The 26,593-nt window shown below is 46.4% G+C and overlaps 1 protein-coding gene and 1 long non-coding RNA gene across 4 annotated transcripts in view; one reads left to right on the forward strand and one right to left on the reverse strand.

The window, feature by feature from the left end:
* The window catches only part of PRKCE (protein kinase C epsilon), a 487,671-nt gene that overhangs the window by 391,862 nt on the left and 69,216 nt on the right, over nt 1-26,593 (forward strand). For all 3 annotated transcript variants that reach the window (XM_072768229.1, XM_072768231.1, XM_072768230.1), the window contains exon 11: nt 8,806-8,960. In XM_072768229.1, the coding sequence (XP_072624330.1) occupies nt 8,806-8,960 (155 nt within the window). The remainder of the gene's footprint in view (nt 1-8,805; nt 8,961-26,593) is intronic.
* Nucleotides 7,637-9,011, reverse strand: LOC140600166 (uncharacterized). Its single transcript, XR_012003355.1, has 3 exons — nt 8,777-9,011; nt 8,492-8,576; nt 7,637-8,288 (listed from the first exon to the last, which is right to left on the reverse strand). It is a non-coding gene; the product is annotated as an uncharacterized lncRNA (long non-coding RNA).

The following is a 26,593-nucleotide window of genomic DNA, read 5'->3' on the forward strand; positions in this document are numbered from 1 at the left end:
GTTGTAAAGTGAACAATTCAGTTAACTGGTCAGTTGTTTTGTGTACACAAGATTGAAAAAAGATTCCTTGGTTGCTTATCCCTGAATGGACTTGGTCACTTTACCATTAATGTGGGTACATTCTAATCCTCTGATTGGGGAGCAGGATTTCTCTCTAAATAGAATTAAGTAAGCAAAGAAACAAAAATGCAGCTAGAGAAATAGCAAACACAATAGCAGCTGCAAAGACATGCTCAAGAGCTGACCTAACCAGGACCACAGGCTTTATTTACAGTGGTAGTAGGTGCATGAGCCTCCTGGAAATCCAGACCTCAGGTATGAGCTCTGTAGGTACTTCTTTTGGGGTTGGGCACTGGAAGTAATAAAGTGACTTCTGAGTTTCTGGAATCAGAGCAGCAGCTACATGGGCTGCTTCAATCCTGTGTGGGGTCCATCGCTAGCATCTGACCTGGATGGAGTCAGAGAGACTCAGTTCTTCTTACTGAGCTACACATGCACTGAGCCTGGACAAGATGGGGATACACAAAGGAATGTTGTGAGCCCCCTAGCCGTTAGCTCTTACAAACTGATACAAAAAGATACAGGAAGTCTTATGTGTGGGAAACCATCATTTTGGTGTAATTACACACTAGATTGGGAGGACCAGCCTGAGCTCATGGGAAGAACACTGGTAAAGGACAAGACAGTCATATGGGCCATGACTGGGTTGGGGAAATGGAACTAGAACAAGAATACTTTTATTCTTATGTTTGAAAACCTTTAGAAGGAACAATCCATACATCCTTAACGTTGGCTTCAAACAGCTGACTGCTGGTGACGATAAGGCTCCAATGAGCAGGCAACGTTTTCTTCCTAGTTAGGTTATCTCTTGGTATCATCAAAGACAGAGTTGGCCTATGTCGCCATCTTGCCCAGAATGGGCAGACCAGATTCTGGGTGGGCAACAGGCACAGAGCCTGAAACCTTTGCTGGATGACCAGGCCACTACGTTGGGCAGATGAGTGAGGGTCAAGGTTCCTGATGCCTTGCTACTTTCCTGAAGTCCAGGGTAACAGCCAGGGACAGAGGATGACAGCCTGCTGCCACACCCCAGGAGTGGCACCTGATGAAGAAAGCAGCAGATGGGGGAAACCAGGAGGAAGTCTGGTACCGTGTGGTGACTCTGAGGTACCAGATATTGATGCTTCGATGATGTGGTGAAGTAAAAGAAAGAGCCTCAGCAAAGCCACACCACTGTCCTTTTCAGGGGCCACATTCCCTGTCAAAACCCTCTTGATTCTGTCATTTTCAAAATGAGAAGGAAGGATAAACTATTATTCCCACTTCAGACACTGCCCTTGTTCGTGGCAGGAGGTCACTCAGATGGGCAACACCGTGGACACATAACCTATGTGGGGGCTGTTCCAATCATATGGTCATGACATGTCAAAAAAACTTCTTTTCCATAAGATGTTGAAGACCCCTGTAAAAGGAAGGTATTCTCTGATGTGTTGAATGCAGACTCTTCCCCTTGCCCCCTGGCTTTGACACAGATGAAAGTGCGTGGGACAGGTTGGCAGTAACTTGAAATTGCTCTCTGAGCAAAGTGCTGCTCCAATCAGAGGCAGGAAATGTTTATTTGAGCTTTATGGGGTGAGTCAGTTTGCTACAGCTTTAGGTCACTTTAAACCTGGCACATCCTGTGTCGACCAAATCATCATAGTTTTTAATCAATTGGAAACAAACATCAGATGTATATGAATGAAATTTAGACCTTCTCAACCAGCAGACTATCATGTGGAATTTTTACCATTTGGCCAATTCTGATCAGGTTAAGACTTTCCTACCTGAAAACAAGTGTCTCCCCTTTGACCCAAAGTAGGGCAGACTCTACCCCACATGGCTTCTAGAAGGACTCTCCTTCTCTGTTAGCTGGAGGATGAGTCTCCAATAAGAAGAAGGATGTTTACTGTGATGAGGGCTTGCTTTCTTTGTGGGGAAATAAAACTCTTTCGGTTAAGTTTCCCAGAGTGGTTGGATCTTGTCTTTGGTTCTACCAAGGAGGTGGAATCGAGAAGAGGGAGGGTTGCCTGTTGTTCTTTCTCAAAGATAATGAAACGTTTAGGACAGTGGAAATCGGGAAGAAATGGAGTAACTTTAGGCTGCCTTCTTCCACTCCACCTTGTACTCTGCTTCCAGAATAGCTTTGCTTCAAGTCAGCTTTAATCATGCCATTTACAACTCAGAAGATTTCTAGGGTTCTTTGCTTCCTTACCTGTGTTTTTAGAATCACCTCCTCCCCACCCCACCCCCCACCCACCAGGGCCACCACCAATCTGTCTGCCTCCTACTGACATCCAGAGTTTATGCTCTGTTTCCTAGATAGCAAGTTTTTGTTTTTTTTTTTCACCTGCTCACTCCCATCCTCCCCATTTCCAGCTGTGGTGTCCCTTTTTGCTTACCTCTTCCTTTGAGAGGGTGTCCCCTGCCTACCTCCTAACCCTAATTCAGATCCGTGTCAACCAAATTCCTATATAACAATGGCCAGTTCCACCAGGACCTGGGAAAAAATAAATAATAAATAAATGTTAGGTTACAGAAAATAAAATATAGAAAGGGTTTTCCCATGACTGTTTGCTATCATGATCTTCTGTACGTGTGAAGGCCTGGATGACAGATGATTCTCTCTCTCTGGCAGCTCAGAAAGTAATGACCCAGATACATAGGTTTCACAATCTGATTCGATATAGGAGGGTTTTTCACATAATAGAATGTTCTGTGTTGTTTTTTTGTGGTTTCCCGTGTTCAATTCCTACTTCTTAGAAACCAAAGCCGTGGCTTATGTCATCTTTCATATCCCCCAGGCACCCACCCCAGGGCTGGCCACCCAAGAAAGACCTGTTGAATCGAGAGATTAAGTGATGTAGATACGGAGGGGACAAGGAGATGTCACAGAGGGTGAAGTGAGGACCCATGATTCCCTTAGATGATGCATCAGAGAAATTGTTCATCCTGTCGCCAGTATTTCAAAGGCTGACGGTTCCACATCCAGTCTTTTGTTGGGCACTCATGTGCAATTGATTCAAAAGCGATAGAATCTTTGCACATATAAACAGCTAGCAAATGATGGAGAATGTGCGTCCAAACAAATCCAACTGGCAGGACATGTCGTGCTGCTGAGAGGAAGCCTCTGGCTATCCATCACACCTTGAAAGATGAACAGGGCAGGCCTAGTTTTCCCTTCCAAGGTGGGAAAGGTTAGTGCTCTGGGAAAACAGAGCCCAATGGGAATTTCAAATACACGGTGTGGCCCTTCCGGCTTGTAGGTCATGATTAACTAACTATTCTTACCCTAAATGGCCATGACATATAATCTCTTTCCTAATTTTATTATTTTACTTACTATCACAAGACCGTAACTTTTTCGACATTCAGGTGAGATTAAGGGAGGCGGAGATAGAAGGCTTTTAAAATCTTTGATTACCTCAGAAAACATATTTGCTTACTTTACCAGGAAGTTGGGTTTTTGTCTTGTTTTGTTTTCTACTGATGCCAAGAGGGGATTAATGAGTAGCTGCTGGGTTTGCCAGCTTTCTTTTGATTTCAGTTTATGTAATTAAGCAGTTCCCAGAATGACTTGAGGTTCTCACTCTGCATCAAAACATGCTTCTCAGATGTGTTAGGTGTGGAGGTCAGAAACGATCCAGACTCACTGGACGGAGGGAGGGGGGAGTGAAAAACGGATCTTGCTTTAACCTCGGTCCCTCCTATTTAAAAAGCATTGATTCTGCTTTGGGGCCGTGCACATTGAGGTATATGGAGTCGAATGCAGGTCACAATGGAAGTTCAGAACGAGCTAACGTTAGAATAACTCAAAGTGAGGTTAACAATAGAAATAACACAGGGAAACCAGCTCTGGTTTACTATTGAATTTCCAGCAACTAGAGCTTTGTGCATGGTGAATGTTCAAGAACTCATGCATTTGACAAAGACATACTGGTAACCCACTATGTGCCAGGCTCCGTTCTAGTCACTAGAGGTCCAGTGAGGAATTAATGACAAAAATCCCTCCCTCAGGATGCTCACATGGAATGAATGTCGGGTGAACAGATTTTTATTGAGTGTCTCCTTAGTTGTGGAGTTCAGAGCTGGGGGTGGGGGCATGGGGGTTGCTAAGAAGAATAAACTGTGTTCCTTAAGAACTGACCATCTCACTGGGAAGTGAAGACACTGCCCACAGAACAAAAAAAAAAAAAAAAAAAAAAAACTGCTCAAAGCTGTAACTGAATACAGGGCAGGGTGCTGATAGAGACAGAACCCGGCAGGGTGGAATCGATCAGAGTGGACACTCATCTCCAGATTCCGCAGGCGGTAGACTCTCTGCAGCATGCCGACATGTCTCTACTTCCCGAAGCAGTACGAATTTGCAGCTACAAAAATCAGAGTTCCCTTTGGTTCCATTTCTCCCTTACAGCCCCCTAAACTTTTTTAGTTCTCCTATCTACACGATGATTGTTTTTAAAGTGAATCACAGCAGCTTTTCTTTGGGGGTCAGGCTAGTTCCCTTATAAACTAATAGGGAAAAATTCCCAATAGTTCATGGCCTCATGAAACAGTCACACAGCTGGGGAAGAAAGACATGAACGAGTTACACAAGTAAAACCTTTACTGTTCTGAATGCTACAGGGGGGAACATAGCATATAATAAGGAGATTTGACCTTGTCAGAAAAGTTAGGGACAGCTTCTTAGGAGAAAAGATAGCTGTACTGGAATCTCAGGGATAAGGAGGGATTAAACAGGGGAAGGGAGAGGGGAAACTATCCAAGCAAGGAGAATGGCATGAGCAAAGGCCCTGTGGCAAGAAGGAATTTGCTATTGGGACAGAGGAATAAGGGGTGGCTGAAGGGAGAGGACTCAGAAGAAGATAGATGACGTGGATCATAATAGGCCATCAAGCATATGGAGGTGTTTTCTATTTATTCCAAGAGTAATGGGAAGCCCTTAAAAGAAAAATCTGGTTTTTCTTTTAAGAAGAGAAGAGGGGGGAGGATTACACTCAGATTTTCATTGCAGCAGGGTAACTGCCTGTAGCGTGATCCGCATTTGCTAAGGGGACCAGGCCGTGTGGGCAGCATTAGTAAGAAGGCACTCAGCAAGAACCTAGACAAGAGGTGATAATCCCGTGGGCCAGAATGGTGGCCATGGGCGGGCAGAGACAGAAAGTAGACAAATGTCACAGGTACCGAATAATCAGTACAAAAGTACAACAGGGAGAAGCAATGGGGCTTTGGGGCTTGGTGATGGATGTAAGGGATGAGGGAGAGGGAGGAACTAAGAGTGACTTTCAGGCCTCTGACTTGTACACAGGCACCCTGGATGAGGACCGGTTTGCTGGGGGAAGATCACTGAGTCAGCTTTGCACCTGTTGGGTTGGATGCTGTTGAGGCATCTAGAGGGAAAAGCCAGAAACGCAGCTGGATACATGGGTGCATGGCTCGGGGCGGGGGGGGGGGGGAGTCTGATGTGGAGGTTGACATTTGCGGGTCACCGGTGCTGAGGTGCGGTAGACACTTGTGGCTGTGGATGGAACCACTCAGTGAGGACAGACTGAGGAAGGGCGGGGGTCGGGGTGTCTAGAACCCGGCCCAAGGGATTCCAGCACCTGATGGCTGTGCAGAGAAGCCCGGACTAGCAGGCCCAAGACAACCTGCCCAAGGCGGGGAAGGAAACCAGCTGAGAGCCAAGGGAGTCAAGTCCTTTGGAAGAGGAAGCGATTAGGGGAAAATACTGCTAAAAGGACAGCAAGTGAAGACTCGGTGATGGTAGCGGCTATGCTGCCATCGGTACCAACGGGAATAGGGCACCTTCACGGAGCACCAGTTGCAAGCCAGGCAATTTAACGTACAATCTCATCCCTGTAAGGGGATGTAGACCCACATCTAAGGTGGGCCCTATATCACCCACTTCTTACAGATGAGAGAACTGAGCGCAGAGATGAAGTCCTTTGCCGAGCCCACATGGCCAGTAAGTGGCAGACCCCTGTGGCGGCTCTTCTCTGCCACTCCACGGACCCTGTTAATGATGTGTGTCTAGGGTTGGTGGGATAAAAAGTGGCCAGGGAGCGGGGAGGAGTGTGGGGTATGGGGAAGCGAGGTTTTCTCCTCTTGAAAGCTTGGGATTCTTTCAAACACAGCCGAGCAAATACAACGTTGTTGCTAAATCCCAAGCCCAGGCTGGTGACCTCGGGAGGGCATCCCAGCGGTTGTTTCTGACGGCCTGGCTCAGCTAGGCCAGGGCAGGGCTGGCTGCAAGACGCAGCCGTGCTTGCTGGGAAAGGCTGCTTGCCCCCCCGTGTGCGAGGGCCCTGGTTCTCAGAGTGGGGTCTGACATCACCTGGGAACTTGTTGGAGACGCAGATTCTCGGATTCACCACCCCAGGTCTTCCGAATCAAAAACTCAGGGGTAAGGGCAAAATCCGTGTTCCAACAAGGCTTCGTGCGACCCCGATGCCAAGCTTGAGAACCCGTGCTCTTGGTGGGGGACAAGAAGAAGACAGAAGAAGAAAAATCTGAATGACGTATAGTCCGTGTGCCTCTCAGACACCTTGGCAGAGACCAGGAGGGAGAGTGGGGCTGAACCTGGGCTGCACTTGGCAGTCCCATGGGGAGCTTTGCACACTACCGCTGCCTGAGGCCCACCTTTGCACACTCCCCTGAGTGTTGGGCCATTGGCAATGAGGATTTGAATGGGGGAATGGGCGATTGAGTGAATGGTTGGCAAGGCAGCCTGGGTCCTTTTGAGCCCAGAATCGTACTCTGGGGAGAAAAACGGGGCAGGCCTTGAAGGGGGAAGGAAGACAAATGGAAAGGCAGCTAGACCGCAGGCCCACTGTGAGTACCAGAGTAGTGTGGAAAAATCTAGAGACTGCTGGGGGAGGAGTCTGAACTCCTAACAACGCTTAATGGTGGCCATACTCGCAAAGCAATGCCAAAGATAAATTAAATATGCCATCAGGACTGCTTCTTGAATAGAGAAGGATCATGATTTTTACTCAGTCTTAACAGAGATGTCTCTAGTAATTTTGGTTGAAAACGATATGCTCACCCCCTCCTGGCAGCTTCACCTAGACTCTGTCTGGATGGTAAGAAGGTGCTCTGACCCTCTGGCCTCTCCAGCGTCACTGTTTTCCTTTTGCTCCTTGAACCTTTTTCCTCCACGGACCCACTCAGCTCTCACCTCGGCAGTGTCACTCTGTCCCCAAATCCTGGGATTGGTTCATGCTCCCCACCCCCACCTCCTTGCTGCCTCAGGCCCTAGCTGTGTCCAGAATCCTCCGTGGCCCCCAGTTTAGAGAGCCCACCTTCTCTTGCTCTATCATCTTTAAGGCACTCTGCTCCTGTTTTATTTTCTTCATCCGGCCCATTTCCCCATCTCCACCCCTGGATCGTAGGTTCCACAGGAACAACAGCGCTGGCTTGACAGTCTTTGCCTCCCACCCAGTACGGTACCCCACTCCTTACGGGCTTAGGAAATAGTAGTCAAGAAACTGCCAAAAGTGCCTTTCCATCCGTCTGCTTCACACATTGTCATGGAGTGCAGAGAAAGAAGGCCCCTCCTTCTTTAGAAGGTGAGGTGTGAGTGTGGTCGGGCCATTCAGAAGGCCACCTTGAGGAAAGAAATCGTAGGAAATGTGGCAGGATGGGAACCCCAGAAGGCACAGCCTCCAGAGTGAAAAGTGGCCCTCACAGAAGGGGGCACTCGCAGCCCCATTAGTCTGTGAGACTTTGTAGTACTTTCCCAGGGGGGTGCCTTCACACATTACCACCCACTGGGGGGTTATTTATTTTTTTTAAAGATTTTATTTATTTATTCATGAGAGACACAGAGAGAGAGAGAGAAAGGCAGAGACACAGGCAGAGGGAGAAGCAGGCTCCATGCAGGGAGCCCGACGTGGGACTCGATCCCATAACTCTAGGATCACGCCTTGAGCCAAAGGCAGATGCCCAACCGCTGAGCCACCCAGGCGTCCGCCCCCGCACTGGGGGCTTAAAACAAAGTGAATCTATTCTCTCATAGTTCTAGAGGCCAGAAGTCTGGGACCCATGTCACTGGGCCGAAACCAAGGTGTCTCCTGGATCCTGCTGTCTCCTCAGGCCCTCGGGGAGAGTCCATCCATCCTTCCCTCTTCCAGCTTCTGGTAGCTGCCATGTTCTTTGGCTTGTGGACATGTCACAGTCTCCGCCTCTGTGGCCTTGTTGCCTTCTCCCTGCTTCTCAAGTCTCCCCCTGCGTTTCTCTTCTAAGGACACCTGTGATTGCATTTAGGGCACGCCCTGGTGATCCAGAATAACTTCCCACCTCAAGATCCTTATCACATCTGCAGAGTCCTTTCTTTGCTGTCTCAGGTAACATTCGCACGTTAAGTGATTAGGACGCAGATAATTTGGGGGAGCCATTATCCAACCTACCACACATATAAAGGTAACTGGAGCCTCCAGAGGGAGAGACTTACCCAAGGCCACGTTTCAAGGTCATCACAGAGATCAAAGACCCAGGTCTCCTTTCTGTCGGTTTTGGGCTTCGCCCACTGAACTAAGCTGATGTTCATAAAAGTAAAAGAGAGAAAGAGATTTCAAATAACACCACGTACCCTAATCCGTGTGCTGTCTGGATTATCTCTCTTCTGTCTTGTCATGATTGGGTGCTACCGGGATTCACCTACCACTGCACCTTCTTCCCCCCTGACTTCAGGCTCAGGACACCCTCTGGCTTGTGTGGGCAGTGGCCGTGGAATTACCTAAATGGCATTTTCTGCTCTCCTTTCAGGACCGCCTCTTTTTCGTCATGGAGTATGTAAACGGTGGAGACCTCATGTTCCAGATTCAGCGCTCCCGAAAATTCGATGAGCCTCGTTCCCGGTTCTATGCTGCAGAGGTTACGTCAGCCCTCATGTTCCTCCACCAACATGGAGTCATCTACAGGTAGCTCTTCCCTCCTCCTGCCTTCCCTGAAAGTGAAAAAACTAAAGAATTCTCCAGACACTTGAACTGACTTTGGCTCCTGCCCAACTGGTCTCTTAGCAACCCGCTTTAGATTAGTTGTTTGTTCTAATTTGCTCACAGAGGACTTTTTTGGGGGCTGTTTATCACTGTGAATGTTAATATTTGAATAGCCTCAGGAGATCTGACCTGCTGTTTGTGCCAGTTTTGATCGAAAGCCCAAGCATGGCATTTTAGAGGCTTGGGGCCCAGCAACCTTGGAGTGACCTTCATCTCTCTCTCTCTCCCCCACCCTCTTCCTTCAACATCAGGGGCATTCTCTTTACTTTTTCCTCCTGTGCCATGAACTTCCTCCCCTTCCCCACCTCTTGCCACTTCCTGAGTTTGTTTGGCTTGGTAGTCTCCAGCAGATAGAATCGAAGGAGGAGTTGTTGCTGGGGGTGGGGGGGGGTGGTCCTCTGGGTTTATGATTCGAGGAGGAGGGGAAGGGAAGGGGAGCTAGACAATATCCAACAGGAAGTTACTGCAGATCATCCAGTCCCTTACTGCCGCCCTGTCCCCCTTCCAAGAAAACATGGAACACACACACACACACACACACACACACACAAATTTTCCAGTAAGGGAGCAGGGCTATTTACGCAGGCTCTTCTGTGAGGTCAGGAATTCTGGGAGGAGTAAATATTTATAATTAGCAACAAGGACACTAACGTTCCTTAAGATTTTCTCAATGGCTGTCAATTTCTTGACTCGGTTTTTGCTCCCCCCACCTTTTTTTTTTTTTTTTTTTTTTTTTTTCAGTTGGGTAGAAGAATAGCTGGTTGGGTTCAACCCAGAACTTAGTCACTAGAACCTTCCTGACCCTCTCCTGGGAGCAGTGCTCTGATTAAATGCTCATCGAGGGGTTCTGACCAACCCTCACTTCCTTTTTACTGACGACTCTTAGTTTCCTGAAGTATGTGTCTCTCTGCTCAATAATAGTCAGTGCCTCCCCCTGGCCTACACAATACAGTCTGAACTTCACAGCCTGCCGGTCACGGCCCTCCACACCGCGTGTGTCCATGTGTTTGCTGCCTATCGCTGCGTAACAAAATACCACAGACTCCAGGGCTTCAGACAGAACCCATTTATTATCTCTTGGCTTCTGTGGTCCAGGAGTTCAGGCACGGTGGACCCTGGCCCTTGGCTTGGGACCTCTCTGTTGTGATCAGGGTGTCACGCTGCATGCTTGTCTGAAGTTTGGGATCCTCTTCCAGGCTCACGTGCTAGTGGGCAGACCTCAGTTCCTTGCAGCACGCGACTGGCTTCTCCAAGGCGAAAGCCTTTCAAAGACAGAGCCTTTCCTGCTTGGAGTCTCTAGCTTCAGGGAAGGCTTGGACCCTCTTTTAATAGGATCACTTGATTAGATTAGACCTCCCCAGGATAATCTCCCAATTTGTTTAACTCAAATGATTAGGGACCTTTATTTCATTTGCAAAATTCCTTTGCCCTTTAACGTCACATTATCACAATAGTGACATCACATCACCTTTTCCACGTTCTTTTGGTTATTCCAGATGAGATTGTGCCAGAGTGAGACTCACTGGGGCTCCACTTAGGTTGTGTCTGCTACAGTGTGGCACACCTTTCTCTCCTCACTCCTCACAGCACCTTGTTTCGAGCCCACCAAGGCTCTTCTTTTTTCTCAAACTCACCTGCCAGCTCCCAGGGTGCCTGTGCTTATGCCCCCCTCTGCCCTCCTCTGTCCAGCCCAGAGGCCTCACACAACACCGCCTGCCTGCTCAAAGCCACAGCAAGTTTCTCCACCACCCACACTTCCATTTGCAATCTGGGAATGAACGGGGTTTGAGATTTTTGTTGCTGAGCCTACCACCGTCCACCTTGTGTGAACGTTAGGCATCGCTGTGGATCCCTCACTAAGTTACAAACTCCCTTAAAGACCTTTTTTTCCCTTAAATCCCTCAATCATCTTATTTTCCATGCTCTTCTTGTCTTACACAGAGTAAATAGTCAACAAATGACCATTGACTTCAATTACTATGAAACCCTAATCTCTGCCCCCGAAACAACCTACAAGCCAGTTCGAGAAACAGGAGCTAGGTATATGAAGAGCCCACCCATACTACAAGCAGTGCCTTGTTAGGTGCCAATGACAGGAAGAAGGACTGCTATCCTTTGAGACATCACCCCCACTCCTCCCCCATTACAGTGGGTGTAATCATCCAGCTTACTAGCAGGGATTCAGAGACTTCTCAAGTAGCTTGCTCAAGACCCTACATGGTCAGTTGCAGACCTAGGAAACCTAAGTGACTGATGAGCTCATGCTCTACACCATGACACCTGTCACCCTGCCGTTTCAAGTCCAAGTCCAAACTCTTTGGCTTGTCATTCCAGGTACTCTGACTCACCTCTCTCTTACACGTCTATGTCTCCCCTTTCTGCTTCCCTCTCATCACACCTGTGAACATTTGTGCTCTGTCAGCTTCCAGAAGCCATACTTTCCCCTCCCTTCCACCCACCCCTCCTTCCCACCGCCCTGACCAATCTTCTTCAGTCTTGGTATCACCTGGCCCAGCTGCTGCTCCCCACCCACCTCCATTCTCTAAATACTGCTTTTCCCCGGGGCCTTCATCCCTCCTTCCTCTTCCCCTCACCGTTCTGCCTGAGTGATGCCAACACGTGCGTGCTTTCAGATGAGTCCTGTGTGCCACTCTGTGTGACACAGCCCCTAGTTCTCAACCCACACAAGCGCTCCCTCCCAAACCTCTCTAGGGGCCTGACCTTTGGGGCTTTCTGCCTTCTTTCCAGGTGAGTGTGTAGTGTAGTGGTCTGCTGGCCTGACTCCCTCCCTGCCTCTCGGATCCCTGCCCTCTTCTGTGTCCTCGCCCTCCGTTGCCACCCAACATTCCTTGAAAGCATGCGGTTGTCACACATTCCCCTTTTAGCATCCTGCAGGCTCCCTCACGCTCTGGCCCTCCTGTGCACAGCTCTGTGGGCTGGCCACGGCGCAGCAGTGAGTGGCGGATGGTGTCTAGGTGGGCTCTGCTTGTGTGGCCGGCTTCAGCCCAGGAATGGGGTGCTTTTTCTACCGGAAGGAGATGGCTTACTATGTCTCTCACAATGATACCGCCTGTGCTGACGGGGCCCTGGCGGCCCCCAATGATCTTGTGACTCTTATCACTGCTCCCTGTAACCATATATCCCACTCTAGGTGCTCCAAATTATTTGCCATTCTACCCTCAATACCATTCTTTTTCCTTTCTCTGAGCCTTTGTACCCCCGTCTCTGGAAATCCCTTGCTCCTAATCTGTGTCTTGATCAATGAGTGGTTCCCAGTTCGCATCCATGTTCTGACTGCCTCAGAGTCCCTGGTTCAAAAGGTTTGGAGATTCCATAATACTGGTGGAGGGGAAAGAGATAAGGATACTGGTGAGAAAAAAAACAGCTCTGAGATTATGATCGCTGAGGCTGGGTGATGTGCACATAAGGGTTCACTATCCTATCTACTGCTGTGTCTGTTTTAAATTTACTGTCATTATATTATCTTTTTAAAAAAAGAATAGTAATTCCAGGGTAACATTCCTAGAGTCTTTGAATCAGTAGGTCTGGAGTGAGGTTTAGGAATCCAGATTTTTTTTTTTTTTTTAAGTGTTTTTCAGGTGACTTGGGGACCAGAGATTGAGAAATATTCCATTCTGCCTCTGAGACTATGTCAAGTGCCTCTGCTATGCGAGGCCTTCCCTGGCCACCCAGCCTGTCCTGGGGATCATGCCTTCCCTGAGCAATGTAATATCTCACTGTACCAAGTGTTTAGCAGGTTCCCTTTGCAGAGCTTATGTTTTTACTTAAGATTCCTATTCTGTGATCGAGAGCTCCACACAGGAGTTCTTACCTGGTCTGCCTAGAACAATAGCCTGCTTATAGTCGGTGTTCACTAAGTATTTGTTCTTCTAGTCCGTAAAGCTCCAGAGCCTTGCAATCCAGTGGGCGTGTGCTTCTTAAAAGTCTGCGTTGGAAGCATTCCTAACTCCTTGACCCTAAAAGCCCCTCGCCCCATTCCTTCCTATCTCATTTTATGGGTTGATGAGGATGATGTGATCTCTGTTTCTCATGTTGCTTTGTGTGAAGCTGCTACAGAAGAGGCTAAGGGGCAGTCTGTGTGCAGCTGCCTAGGGAGGCTGTGTGTGTGTCTCCACCTATTTGCTTCTGGCTGTTCTTAAGCCCAGGCAGAGACCATATTTTGGGTGATACAGGCGCTTATTTGTGAGATTGGCAAGACCAGATTTAGGAAGAGAAAGCTGATTCCTAGAGTGGAGATTGAATTTTCGGCCTTCCTGCTGGAATTTATACATAAACTAGTTGGCAGCTAATTGGCCAGCATTCAAGAACTAAGGAAAGAAGTCCTTTCTCTGGCTGGTGGCTCACACTTTAAGGAGAGCCCACACTGCCAGGCATTGGCCCCCTTTCTTCTGGTCCTTATCTGAGACAGAGTCCAGCCTCTAGTGGCCCAGGACACTGTCTCTCTGTCCCCTGCCAGGAGTTCCTAGGACTCCTCTGTGTGCTATGGCAGAGGGTGGCAGTGGCTCACCGTGTGTCCACTCTTTCCAGCCATGACTTAAAAAAAAAAAAAACCCTCTTCCATCTTTACACACACACACACACACACACACACACACACACAGTGAGAGGTAGAGGTTTTGAAGGACAGGCCTTCTTTAAGAGTGGGTTCAAAGTACTTTCTCTTCCTCTACATCAGACTCGGTGCCTGTCCATTTTCCTCTGAGCTGCTCAGTGGGAGCAGCTGACCCTCAGAGAGCGCACCTCTCTCTATGCAACATGAGAGAGAGAGACGGTGTGATCCACCTCAGGACAGCTGGGGGCCCTTGGGAAGATAACCAAAGGCTTGGCAGTCAGGAATGTATCTTTGTATTCTTTCAGAGTTCAGAAGTCAGGACCACTGTGGCAGAGGGTGATAAAGAACATGGTCTCTGTCATACTGGCCAAGCATCTTATTACCATGCCTCATTGTCCTCACCTGTAAAGTGAGAATGATAATTGTATATACCTATCTCATGAGGTTGTGGAGATTTTGTGATTCAGTAGGCCTAAATAATTTTTGAATAGTGCCTGCCACACAGTAGGTCCTCAATAAAGGTTAACTAATTGTATCTTGACTTTTACTAAAATGTATTGAAAGAACATTGGAGATCTTTTATCCATCCCGAGCTCCAAAAGGGATTCCTGGAATAACATCAGAAGTATGAATTCCTTTTCTCCATCTTATAAAATTCAAATCCTTTTTTTTTAAATTATAAAAGTAGCAGTCCTAGGAAAAACAAAAATTTAAGCAGCAGAGAGGGGCACCTGGGTGGCTCAGTGGTTGAGCATCTGCCTTTGGCTCAGGGCGTGATCCCGGGGTCCTGGGATCGAGACCCACATCGGGGTCCCCACAGGGAGCCTGCTTCTCCCTATGCCTATCTTTCTCTCTCTCTCTCTCTCTCTCATTCTCTCTCTCTCTCTCATAAATAAATAAATAAAATCTTTAAAAAATTTAAACAATGGAGAAAGGCATAAACTCAGTTTTCCCTTCACCAACCTTATAGCCACCCAGGGTAAAAGAGCTAAACGGTTTCTAGAGAATCCTTCGAGAACTATTCCTGAGCAAGTTCCTGAACCTCTTTGGAACTGGCTTCCGTTGACCTGGAGCTGCATTGTCTCTTCCACACAGGAGCAGACTGTGATGGCTCCAAGTCAGACTAAGGGGATAGAGGTGAAGGATCTGAAAGCAAGTGGGGAATGACAAGGCATTTTACTCATGGGAAGTCTCATTAATGATTAACATCTCACTTTGAGCACTAAAATTTAGTCCTTATCTAGCACAGGGGAAGTTATGACTTCTCCCTTAATTCTTTAGAACTTTCCACGCTCGGGGAGCCACGAGGGGAGAGGTGTCTCTGCCTTGGCCCACTCTAGATCACTCTGTACTCAAGAGGAGCTTAGGAAGGGCTTTCCTTGTTGATGATCCTGTTCATAAAAAAGTCAAATAAGAATGAAGAGCATGGAACAAAGATTTAGGCAAAACCCCTGAGGACCTAGTAAAACTGGATCTTAAATGCCTTGCCCTCAGCGTGATGGAAAGACAAAGCCAACAAGGGGAGGCTTGGGAGGGGTTTCCCTGGACAAAGCTGGAGACATACTGACATACCATGTCTCCCTGCGAGTCCAAAGGGGATGGCGTGTGCCTAGCCTGGGGAACCGATGCTCACTCCCTGGGATCATCTCCTGCCAGTGGCACAGTTCAGCATTTCTTGACTTGGGTAAGATCTCTAGGTAAAGCCTGTGCTAAAAATTGGAAGGTCTAATATTTAGACCCCTGCCTTCTTTCATTACATTCTCAATTTATCTAATGCTAATAAAAGCAGAGGAGGAGGAGACATTAGAATGATGGTTTCGTTCTCTCTTCCTAGTCTTCTATGATCTGCCCTCAGAAAATCGCTCAGGACCCTCTGGGATCATCTCCCCCACAGAGTGGTATCCTCTGCTGGCAACATTCCTCCAGCCATTCTAGAGAATGATACTGTGATATAACACTGCTAAGGATATAAGGGCTGACTGTGTAATGGAAAGGTGTCGGGAATCTCGAATGTTAGATCAAGAAGGGCCCAGAGACAAACTACATCAACTCCATTTCCTAGATGCGGAACTTGAAACCAAAAGTGGGCAGGAACTCACTTGAGTTTACACAGTGAGGTACTATAAAGCTTAGATGTTATCTTAATCAACGATATCCATATAGATAAAGATTCAAACCATCTTGCAAGGTGCTTCAACAAATAAAAAGCTGTGTTCTACCCTCCTCCCACTCCCGTCTAGTTTCCTCTTCCACGGAGACAACCATTTTCAGTTTTTTCAACTGATGCTTTTGGTACAGACCTTTGTATTTCTGAATAACATGCTTTTTTGGTGACTTTCATAAAACTTTATTCTAGACATTATGTACTGACTTTCCACCGCAGAAGTGAGAGTTGGCTTCTTTGCCCCCCTTCCCACCTGCTCACTGCCCCGTGACATCCACACTCCCATCCCAACCTCCCATCCTCCCTTCCTTTCAGTAGAGTTCGCTATAATTGTGGTTAAATGGATATGCATTATATAAATTATTATGACTGTGAAGCACTATTTCGAGGGAGCCTGGGTAGCTCAGTCGGCTAAGAGTCTGCCTTTGGCTCAGGTCATGATCCCGGGGCCCTGCGATTGAGCCCCACCTAGGGCTCTCTGCTCAGTGGGGAGTCTGCTTCTCCTTCTCCCTCTGCCTCTCCCTCCTCCATCCCCCCACTCCCCTGCACTCATGCTCTCTCTCAAATAAACAAAATCTTTAAAAAAAATACTATTTGGAACTAAGCCATGTGGTAAGGTATTACTTTTCCTATACTTTTTCTTTGTTTTCCCTGGAAATAGTAATTATCTCTGTACTTTCTATGTGCTTATTAGTTCAACACAAACTCTACAAATTGTCCACATCTCCCTGCAGCATGTTTCAGTGCAATGGGTACTCTATCAACTTCATGTTCGTGGGTAGCTGTCTCCTGGAGTCCTCCAAACCACTCCGGTCTGGACAGTGCCCTGGCGGCTGCTGCCTAGCTGTCATCCTGGGCTGTCCCTGTACTACTGTCCTCATGCTTCCCTCAGCCTCTCTCTTCTGTGAGAGCTCCTGTCTCCTGTATCCCACCTCTCTTTCTCAGTACACTCCCTTGGTGTAGTAAAGCAGCCCCAGCAGTCTTTTGAGAAGGACGGGCAATACATTTTTTAGACTTTCCTTTTATATGTAAAATCATCTTGGGGCACCTGAGTGAGTCAGTTGGTTAAGCATCTGCCTTTGGCTCAGATCATGATCTCAGGGTCCTAGGATCAAGGCCCATGTTAGGGGGAGGCCATGGGGAGCCTGCTTCTCCCTCTGCCTCTGCCTGCTGCTCCCTCTGCTTGTGTGTGCACTCTCTCTCTCTCCAATAAATAAATAAAATCTTTTTAAAAATAAAAAAATCATCTTTATCTTACTCTCAAACTTTATAAAGACTTTGGGCTAGGTGTAGAATTCTGGATTGAAATCCATTTTCACTCAAAATCTGAAGGTATAGTTCCATTGCCTTCTACCTCACAGCGTCGCTGTTAAGAAGTCTGAAGCTCTTTCACTTCTTCATCCTTTTGATGGATCTATTTCTTTCTCCTGGAAGCTTGTTAATGATGTAGCATAGACCACTTTTCATCCATTGCACTGGGCTCTGGATAAACTTTTTCAATTTAGAAAAACATATCCTTCCATTCTGGAAAATATCTCTCTTTAATAATTCTTTCTGTTTTCTCTTTCTGGAACTGTCATTTGGGTATTGGGTTAGTCAACTTGGGCTTCAACCTACCTACAAAGTTGGGGAGCACCTGACAGTCCGTACTTTCAGAACTTTCCCCTTAGAGTGTTCAGATTACCCTGGGAAGAATCTTCCAGCATTCTGCCCAAAGAGAAAGGACTTAGAGGTCAGGACTATAGGAGCTACACGAGGAGACAGACCTGGAAGGCCCTGCTTCTAGGGTACATGATCCAATGGGCCCCTCCATTTCTAGGTCTGTACCCTGCTGCCTCTCCTCTGCCACCATCCCACCCTGGTCTAGAGACCCCCTCTCTCTCTTCTCCAGAGAATAAACCTCTGAGGCCAGGGAAGGGGCTGTGCAGAGTAAAGAAGAGAGTCTGAGTTTGTAATCACTTTTCAACTGACTGTTTTGTCTCTCTCTCCACCTTCATCTTCAGAAGTAACTGTCACTGCAAATTCCTGAGCTTTGGGTGGGATGGAGGACAGGAGATTCTACAGTATAAATGTAACCATTCTCGACTTTCCCCGTTGCAGGCTCTTGATTAAGCTCTCTCTCAAGTCTATTTTTTTTAAAAAAGACTTTACTTATTTAGAGTGTGTGTTCTCAGTGTGCATGAGCAGGAGGAGGGGCAGAGGGAAAGGGAGAAAATCTCAAGCAGAATCCCTGCTGAGTGTGGAGCCAGATGTGGGGCTTGATCTCACAACCCCAAGATCATGACCTGAGCTGAAATCAAGAGTCAGATGCTCAACCAACTGAGCCACCCGGGCATCCCCCTTTCTAGGGTCTATTAAATTGTTTACCACTCCTCCCTTTGCTTTCCAGCTTCCAAAATTATGTTGCTGTTATTTCTTCTCTCCTTCTCCCCATCTTTGTAGGTTTGGGTCTTTGTGTGTAATTTTGGAAAGGAAAAAAAATAGCTGTGGCTATGCAAGCCACTCTCTGTATCCAGAAGTCAATAATAATAATAATAACAAAAACAGCCCCAGCATACCACACCAGCAGTGGCAACAACAACCATGGATAGCAAGACCCTTAGCTTTTTTTTATAAACCTGACACTGTTCTGCACACTCCACACCCAGTAACTCACTTCATCATCACCGCAGCCCCCTGCAGGAGAGCCTGCCATGATCCACGGGATTTATGATCTTTCTGAAGAAGGACATCTTGCCAGATCCCACCCTGCTGCTGCCACTGTCAGGTCTCCCTGTCCCATTGCTGCAAGCTGTGATTTCACACGGGAAGCAAAGTTGTATATTGGAGACAGCACTGGTTTGGACTCGGAGAACGGCAGCCGAATCCTCACTCTACTTCATCTTTGTTATGTTTTCCTGGGCAGGATACTTAAACTGCTTGAAAGGTAGTTTCCTCATTCTCCTGTGGAATTACCCAAGACTGTCTTGGGAATCACGTGAGAAAGCAGTAGCAGACGTCCTGAGTACAATCCTTGGCACCTGGGAGGCTCCATACATATTGGTTAGATGAATAGGGGGTGTAGGGCTATGGAATCAGAGGAGGTTATGTACTGGATTGTGTCCTCTCCAAATTCGTACATTGAAGTCCTAATCCCCAGTGATTTAGGATGTGACTGCGTGTGGAGGTAGGGTCTTCAAAGGTAAAATGAGGTCACATAGGTGGGCCCTAATCTGATATGACTGCTGTTCTTATAAGAAAAGTCAGGACATAGAAATGTACAGAGGGGGACCATGTAAAGACATGAGATGACCCATTTACCAGTTGAAGAGAGAGGCCCCAGAAGAAACCAATCCTGCCAGTACCTTAATCTGGGACTTCCAGCCTGGGAGAAATAAATTTCTGTTAAGCCATTCAACCTATGGTCCTTTGTTACATCAGCCCTAGCAAACTAATACTGAATTCCTTGCATTGCCACTTACTAATTGTGTCCTAATCTCCCTGAGCCCCAGGTTCCTCACTTATAAAACAGAGCTGATAATAATCAATAAAATAAGATGGTTAAGCCTGTAATCTTGGCATATATTGAAAGACTCAAATCAGCTAACGGACATGAAAGGCCTCTGGAAGCCCTGCAAGGCTTGAAGAGGTACAGGCACACGACAATGATGATGGTGCCATAATACTCTTGTTTGAGGGGTACAGGGTAGTGGATGTGTGATGTGTGACACCGTGTCCCTCATACATGTTAAAAGGCCCACCTAGGGCAGGGCCAGACCTCAGCGCTGGGTGCTATTCCAGAGAAGGGAGCCTCTTCTTGGCAATATTCCACTACTGTGAACACTTGAGAGGCCTGGGAAGGGACAAGCAAGTACTCCAGTGACCAACGGGCTCAACAGATGTACTTGCACTGGAAAGCTGCAAAGGTCTGACTCTGCTGCCTCAGACTTCTTGGGCTCCATTTGCATCCATCCATCTCCATGGGCTCCCCACAACACCTCCACCACCCGATCCCTACGTGACCTGCTTTAGCAAACACACTAAGTTTAGAATTGTGTGTTTCGGTAATGAGTTATTCTGTCCCTGTACTGTGTTGTGTCATTGAAGGGCTTGCCCTCCTGGTAAAGGAATGCTAAATAGCATCAAGAGTTTCTCAGGAGTAGTTGCTGTTCCGTGGGTTCAGGTTTACTTAAATGTGAGATCTCCTTTACACCAAAATGTACTTGTGCAGGGTTACCTGCCAGTAACAGCATGGGGTGAAGTCACTGTGACATGATAAAGGGGAGGGATAAGGAGAGGCAGAGACTGAGCTTGCTTGGGCGGAAAAGCCCAGTTACATTTCTCTGAGGAAGCCACGTTATTGCTGACCTGATCAGAAGTAGAATTCTGATGGTCAGAGCAAATGGGAAGTTTGGAACCAGAGGGAAATTCCTGATTAAATTTGTTTGAGAGTTTCCACTAATAGTATGTGTTCAAAAGAAAAAAAAAAAAAAGATCAGGGACCTTGTCATCTATTTTTGTATTTCTCATAATACTTTCCATAGAACTGAGAACCCAATATGGTGGTCAAGGACTTCAGGGCTTGGGCTCTGTCTTCGCTGCTCATTAGGTATATGATTTTGGGCAAGGAACTTATTTCTCTAAACCCTCGTTTCCTCATCTGTAAAGTGGGGTGTCCCTTCCTCAGAGGGGATATGGCCAGAAGCAAATACACGTTGATACCTGTAAAGTAACTAATGATTGTGTCTAGTACAAAGTCATCGCTCACTCAGTATTAGCCATTGTCACTATTGTCATATTATTCTGTTTCACAAGTGGCCAAGTGAATAGCTGATAAGATTCACTTTGTCCGTCTTGAAAATTCCACCGAGTGTATCCTTGTCCGCTGACAAATGGCTGAAAACACCTTGTCACGTTAGAGCTTCCAAACGAAGACAAGTCTGAGGAGGTGGGACCTGCCTTAGGAGGAGGGATTCCTGTTTATCTCTTGTAATTTTATGACTATAAAACATGCTCTAGAAAGTAGAAATCTTAGAGCATGTGTTACTGCAGTGCAGCCAACAGTAGAGCCTAAATCCTCCTAGGTGTAGTCAGAGGATTTTGTTTCTTCAGTGCCTTTGGCTAATGATTGAACTACTAAAAATGGGAATTGTCTTAGCAAACAGTGGGTGACTTTACCCCATGGTAAGCAGAGTGCACATGACCATCTAAGCAGGTCCTGTGGTCTCTCCAAGCCCTGGCTGAGTCCAGAATGATTCAGGCTGGGCAGTTGGGGGCAGGGTGCTTCAGCACATGGAGGCCATAAGGGTCACACTTAATTGTCTTTACTTCTTTCTTTGGTCATGTGGTAACAGGCTGACCATTCCTGCAGATTAATTATCATAAAACAAGGAGTTGACGCACTCTCTGGCTCAGAAGCCTGCAATCACCCTCTGTTATCAGGATGATGTCTAGACTACTTCTACCTCTTACCCAAAGCCATCCCCAAGCTGACCCTCTTAACTAGCTTCATCTCTGGGATTTGCGCACATTCTCTGTCTACCCCCACCCCATAGCTTTTCAAGTGTTTCTCCTGCCAAGCTCCTCCTCAAATGTTTTCTTAAGCCTGGCAGGTGTCCCCATTGACAGAGTTACACACACTGTACATGTGTTGCCTTGATCCCGAACATGGATGGCCACAGCAGGACCCCTCCCTCTGCCTCTGCCTTTTCCTGGAATACCATACCTTCTTTTGCACTTTGTATTTTCTCTAACTCAGTGTCTTTTGAGATTCGCTTTAGCTTATTTCCCCTCGCCCTTTCCAGCACAGTCCTCCTCCATTTAATATTGTGTCGGTTACATTATATAATAGTATTTCTCCATTGTATTGTAACTTTCTTGGTTGAAAGATCATAGAGAGAGAGCTTCCCCCAGTTACACTAAACTCATGGTTTTGCCCCATGGCCCTTGATTTCTTTCCCAACCCATTCAAATATATCAAGGAAACACCTACGGGAAGATGGGGGAATGTTCTAAACGTATTTGAGCACAGGATGAATTTTCTAGTGGACTTTCTTGCTGGGTCAACATTTCCCTGGGCTCTTTTTCTGTATGCTCTGTCCCTTCCATGAGTCTTTGTATTCTCTAGTATCTGGTTGATGAATCTGGTTGATGATGCGCTGCGGTGGAAGGAACCTGGGGCTGGGAATCAGGGCCCAGAACTCTAATAGGCTCTGCCTCAGCCAAGTGACCTTAAGCAGATTCTCCTTTCTGGGCCTCAGTTCCCTACACGTCAGCAGGATTGGTTGATCTAGTGCAATCCTAAAATGTTGGTCTGAGAATGTCTTGAACAGAATCTGAAAAGCGCCTCCATATGATCTCAGCGAGGCTCTGGAGGTAACTGAATCCAAGTAGGAAGAGCACCTGGTGCCCTTTGGAAGGGTTCAGAGGAGTGGCCCACTACTCCCATGATCCCTTGGAACATGAGACGTCATCAGCAGGTGGTCCCATTCGCTGCTCTCTGAGTATGAAATCACCATATGTGAGTTCCCCACCCTCATGTCTCCACGGTCCTCCCTCTTAATCAAAATGAATAGTTTTTCAAGGCTCTGCTGTAGACAATTTAAAAGTTTATCCCTATAATGGGCAGCCTTGAGAGGCTAAAACCCACCATACAGGCAAGAAGTAGCTGAAGTAGCCCCATTGGGCTGGTTGCTTGGAAAATTGTGGTCCCATTGGGCCTGAGAATCTCATGTCCATTGGGTCAAAAACCCTGTCAAAAGTGGCACATCTGTCTGATAAAATTTGCTCCCTTACTAGAAATCTGCTAATGTAAAAGCATTCATCCAAAGGGGATTTCTGTTTGGGTATATACCTTTTCTTGAGAAGCAACAACAACAACAACAAAAAGTCTGTCGTTTTGAGAGCACTGTGCTTAATTAAGCAGATGCTCATGTATTCAATCAACAACTGTCAAGTCCCCTTGGCATGTCAGGTGTGTAGGACTTTAAGATGCCATGAAAAGGAAAAGACACACATACTCTGCCTTCTTGGCCCTTAAGTTTGGGTGGGGATGCCAGACAATAAAACAAGCAATAACTGTGAAGACTGATAAGAATGATGATAGTGAAGGTCTAGGGAACTAGGGAACCACATAGCACAAATACCTCAGCTCCTTGGAAAAAGTCAAAGAAGGCTTTCTGGGGGAAGTGACCTCTCCCATAGAGGTCTGATGGGATAAATAGGAGTTGGCCAGAGTAAGAGGATGTGGGAGAGTGAGCCAAGGAGTGGGAACAGGATGTGCAAAGCTCGGGGTAGGGGAACACCAAATGGGCCAGTGGGTCTAAAGAACTTCTGCACGCCTATATCTCAGACGACGAAGGGAGGCCTGGCGAGCAGTGAGGTTTGAGGGAAGGCCGGGGTCACCATCCTCTTGGGCCACAGATGAACTGTGAAAAGTAATGTCACTGCACATTAACACGATCTTAGATTGTATGGTAAGTGAGGGCTGTGGAAGAGAACTTGGAGGTCAGCCCCTCCAGTTCTGTCCTTCATAGATGAATAAACCGAAACAAAGGTGGCATGACTTGTCCAGGGGCATTCTGTCTCTTGGTGACATAGGCAAAATCATGAGTTGGGGTGTTTTTTGCTGGTGTGTATTGATAAACTGGCTCTAAACAGAAGTACCTAATTTGTGGTGGATCTCTGTGGTGTAGATATCCTCTCTGTGGTCTGTTTCAAGCCACCCATGTTCTTGGGAATTGAACAGTCTGGTTTCTGACCCAATGTGAGCCAGCCACAGCGTACGAAAGGGAAAGCCGACTATGTGAGCCCCTTTCCAACTCCATGATTCAGTGACATTTTGCTGGTGGTTTGAAATCAGCTGTGGAATTCAGCAAATGCTACAGATCAAGGTTTGTTCCCCTGGAGAGCTGTTGTTAAACATTTACCAGCACGCTGCTACAGGAGGAATCTGTAGCTCGAGTTGGGGTGTGCCCTTCAGATCACCCACATCCTTCCTTACTGATTATCTGCCTGCTTGATCTGTCACTGAAAGGGGCCATTTGTCCATTTCTCCCTTCAGTTACAGTTATCTTTTTTTCTAACAATTTTTCTTGAGATATAATTCACACTGTGTACAATTCACCCAACTGCAAGGATACAGATCGATGTTTTTGTTTTTTATATCTTCACATATCACCACAGTTGGCTTTGGCACATTTCTGTCACCCCAAAAAGAACCTCCATTCCTTTTACCCATCACTTCCTCAGTCTCCCAGCCTTGGGCAACCACTTTCCTACCTTCTTTCTCTTTAGGTATTTCATATAAATGGAACCATACAATACGTGGGTTTTTGTGACTGGTTTTCTGCATGTTGGCAAGGTCCATTCATGTTGGAGCATGCATCAATACTTCGTTCCTTTTTATGGCTGAATAGTGTCCCATTGTGTGGAGATAGCACATTTTGTGTATTCATTCATCAGTTCCTGGACTCTGGGTTATCCACCTGCTGCTATAGATATTGGGGTACAGGTCTTGGAGTGGATATATGTGTTCATTTATCTCAGTTGTATACCTAGGGGCCACATGGCAACTATGTTGGACCTTCCGAGGAACTGCCAGACTGTTTTCCAAAGTGGCTGCATGGTCTTAACATTCCCACCAGCAATATATGGAGGTTGTAACTTCTCCACATCCTGGCCAACACTTGTTACCGTCAGGCTTTTAATTATACATTGGACTGTATGTGAAGTATGTCGCATTGTGGGTGTGAGTTCTCTCAGGTTTTTTTTGCCTCTGCTTTAATACTCTGTTATTAGGGCCATACTTGTTTGGATTTTAGGCCATTTTGAAGCATGGACCCCTTATCATTATGCAATATGCCTCTTTATTCCAGATAATTCTCTGTACTGTGAAGTGTACATTGTCTGAAATTAATACAGGTGACCCAGCTTTCCTTTAGCTAGTGGTAGTACTAGGTATTTCTTTCTCTATCCCTTCTAATCTATCTGAATCATTATATTTAAAGCGGTCTTCTTGTAGACAACTTGTAATTGGGTCTTGTTTGTTGTTTTTTAATCTACTCCAACAATCTCTGTCCTTTAATTGGTATATTCAGATCATTGATATAATTGAATTGATATCTGCCATCTTTGTAACTATTCATTACATGTGTTCCTTTTCCCTTCCCCTTTTCTGTTGTCTTTTGACTGAAAAGAACAATTGTCAATATTAATTGTAAGATGCATCATCAAAATTTTTAAGATGAGGGGAGGGGGAATATGTTCTAGAATCTAAGAAACACGATCATAAAACCCCCCTCCCCTTACAAGGAGGTTGTGGGGCTTACATAGGACCATTCACCAGAGTACTTAGCACACTATTTGGTTTGGCACTGAGCACTAGGTATTAACCATTACCATAATTTCCGTGTTAGTGCTATCCAATTACTTTGTGGACCTCACAGCTGACTTAGACACTCCGATGTCATTTCCACACTACAGTTGGAAATAGTCACCCTAAATACATAGGAATATAGATCTGGACTGGGGTTTTTGTTTTTTGTTTTGAAGTCACTTGTTGAGAATATGTTCTCTGGACCTGCTCTGTAGTTCCACAGTTAAACACAGAACTCTGAGGTCAGACAGCCCTGTATCTGAATCCCACCAGACTTGTCACTCACAGATGTATGACCTTGGGGAATTTCTAGGCCACTTGAAGCCTTAGTTTCCTTATTTGTCAAATGCTTATATTATATGAATGCCTCCTTCACAGGATGTGGGCAGAACCTAGCAGTTGCTCAAATCATAGATATCATTATTATCAGTTGTCATATCCCTTCCTCTAAACAAAATGCTCCTTGTGCCTGAGTCTCCCTTTTTGAGCTGGAAACTCTAGGCAGGACCTGAGGAAGGGAGAGGGTACATATATGGATTTAAACATTAGCAGGAGAAATGCCCTGAACCATTGGGACAGATCTCTCCAGGTAGGCATGTCAATGGGGAAAGGGAGTGGGGCTACTTCCTAGCATGCCTCCTGTAGGGGATTCCCTCCCAAATTGGACAGGCATAACTTTGTGGCAAGAAGAGATCCTGGCTGATGCAGGCAACAGGGGCAACAGGACAGTAACCACCCTTGTCACATCTATCATAAAGCAGTGAATTTTGATGGAAGACCAGCTGGAAATTAATCTCAGCCCTGACTATTGTGGAGACAGGTGATTGTGCTTCATCTCTGCAGTTTTCTCCTCAAGAATATTCTGGATACTGCTACTATTCTTTTTCTTTTTAACTTACTTTATATATATATATATATATATATATATATATATATATATATATATATATATATAATTTTTTTTTTTTTTTCCCCCCTGAATCTGAGGTTTTGGTTTAATGGGAATGAACCACTGCCTCTCTCTTCATTCCCTGGATACATTTTTTTAAGATTTATTTATTTATTTATTCATGAGAGACAGAGAAAGAGAGAGAGAGGCAGAGACACAGGCAGAGGGAGAAGCAGGCTCCATGCAGCGAGCCTGTTGTGGGACTCGATCCCAGGTGTCCAGGATCACACCCTGGGCTGAAGGTGGCACTAAACCACTGAGCCACCAGGGCTGCCTGGACACATTTTTAATGTCTGAACAAGCTGAGCAGGCTGGCCTTTGGACCCAGATGAGCAGGGAGACATACATTCAGAGAATAACCCTATAGTGCCTGACTCTGTTTCACAGCAGTGATGGGCATATCAAACAGCATAGAACTAAACATATGCAGACCTAGGCCTGTCTAAGGAAATTTCTATGTTGGACCGAGTTTTCTATGGTGAGGAGTCTTTGTTCATGATTTTTCTGAGTCAAA

The sequence above is a fragment of the Canis lupus genome, chromosome 11, assembly GCF_048164855.1.
Source record: "Canis lupus baileyi chromosome 11, mCanLup2.hap1, whole genome shotgun sequence".
Lineage (NCBI taxonomy): Eukaryota > Metazoa > Chordata > Mammalia > Carnivora > Canidae > Canis > Canis lupus.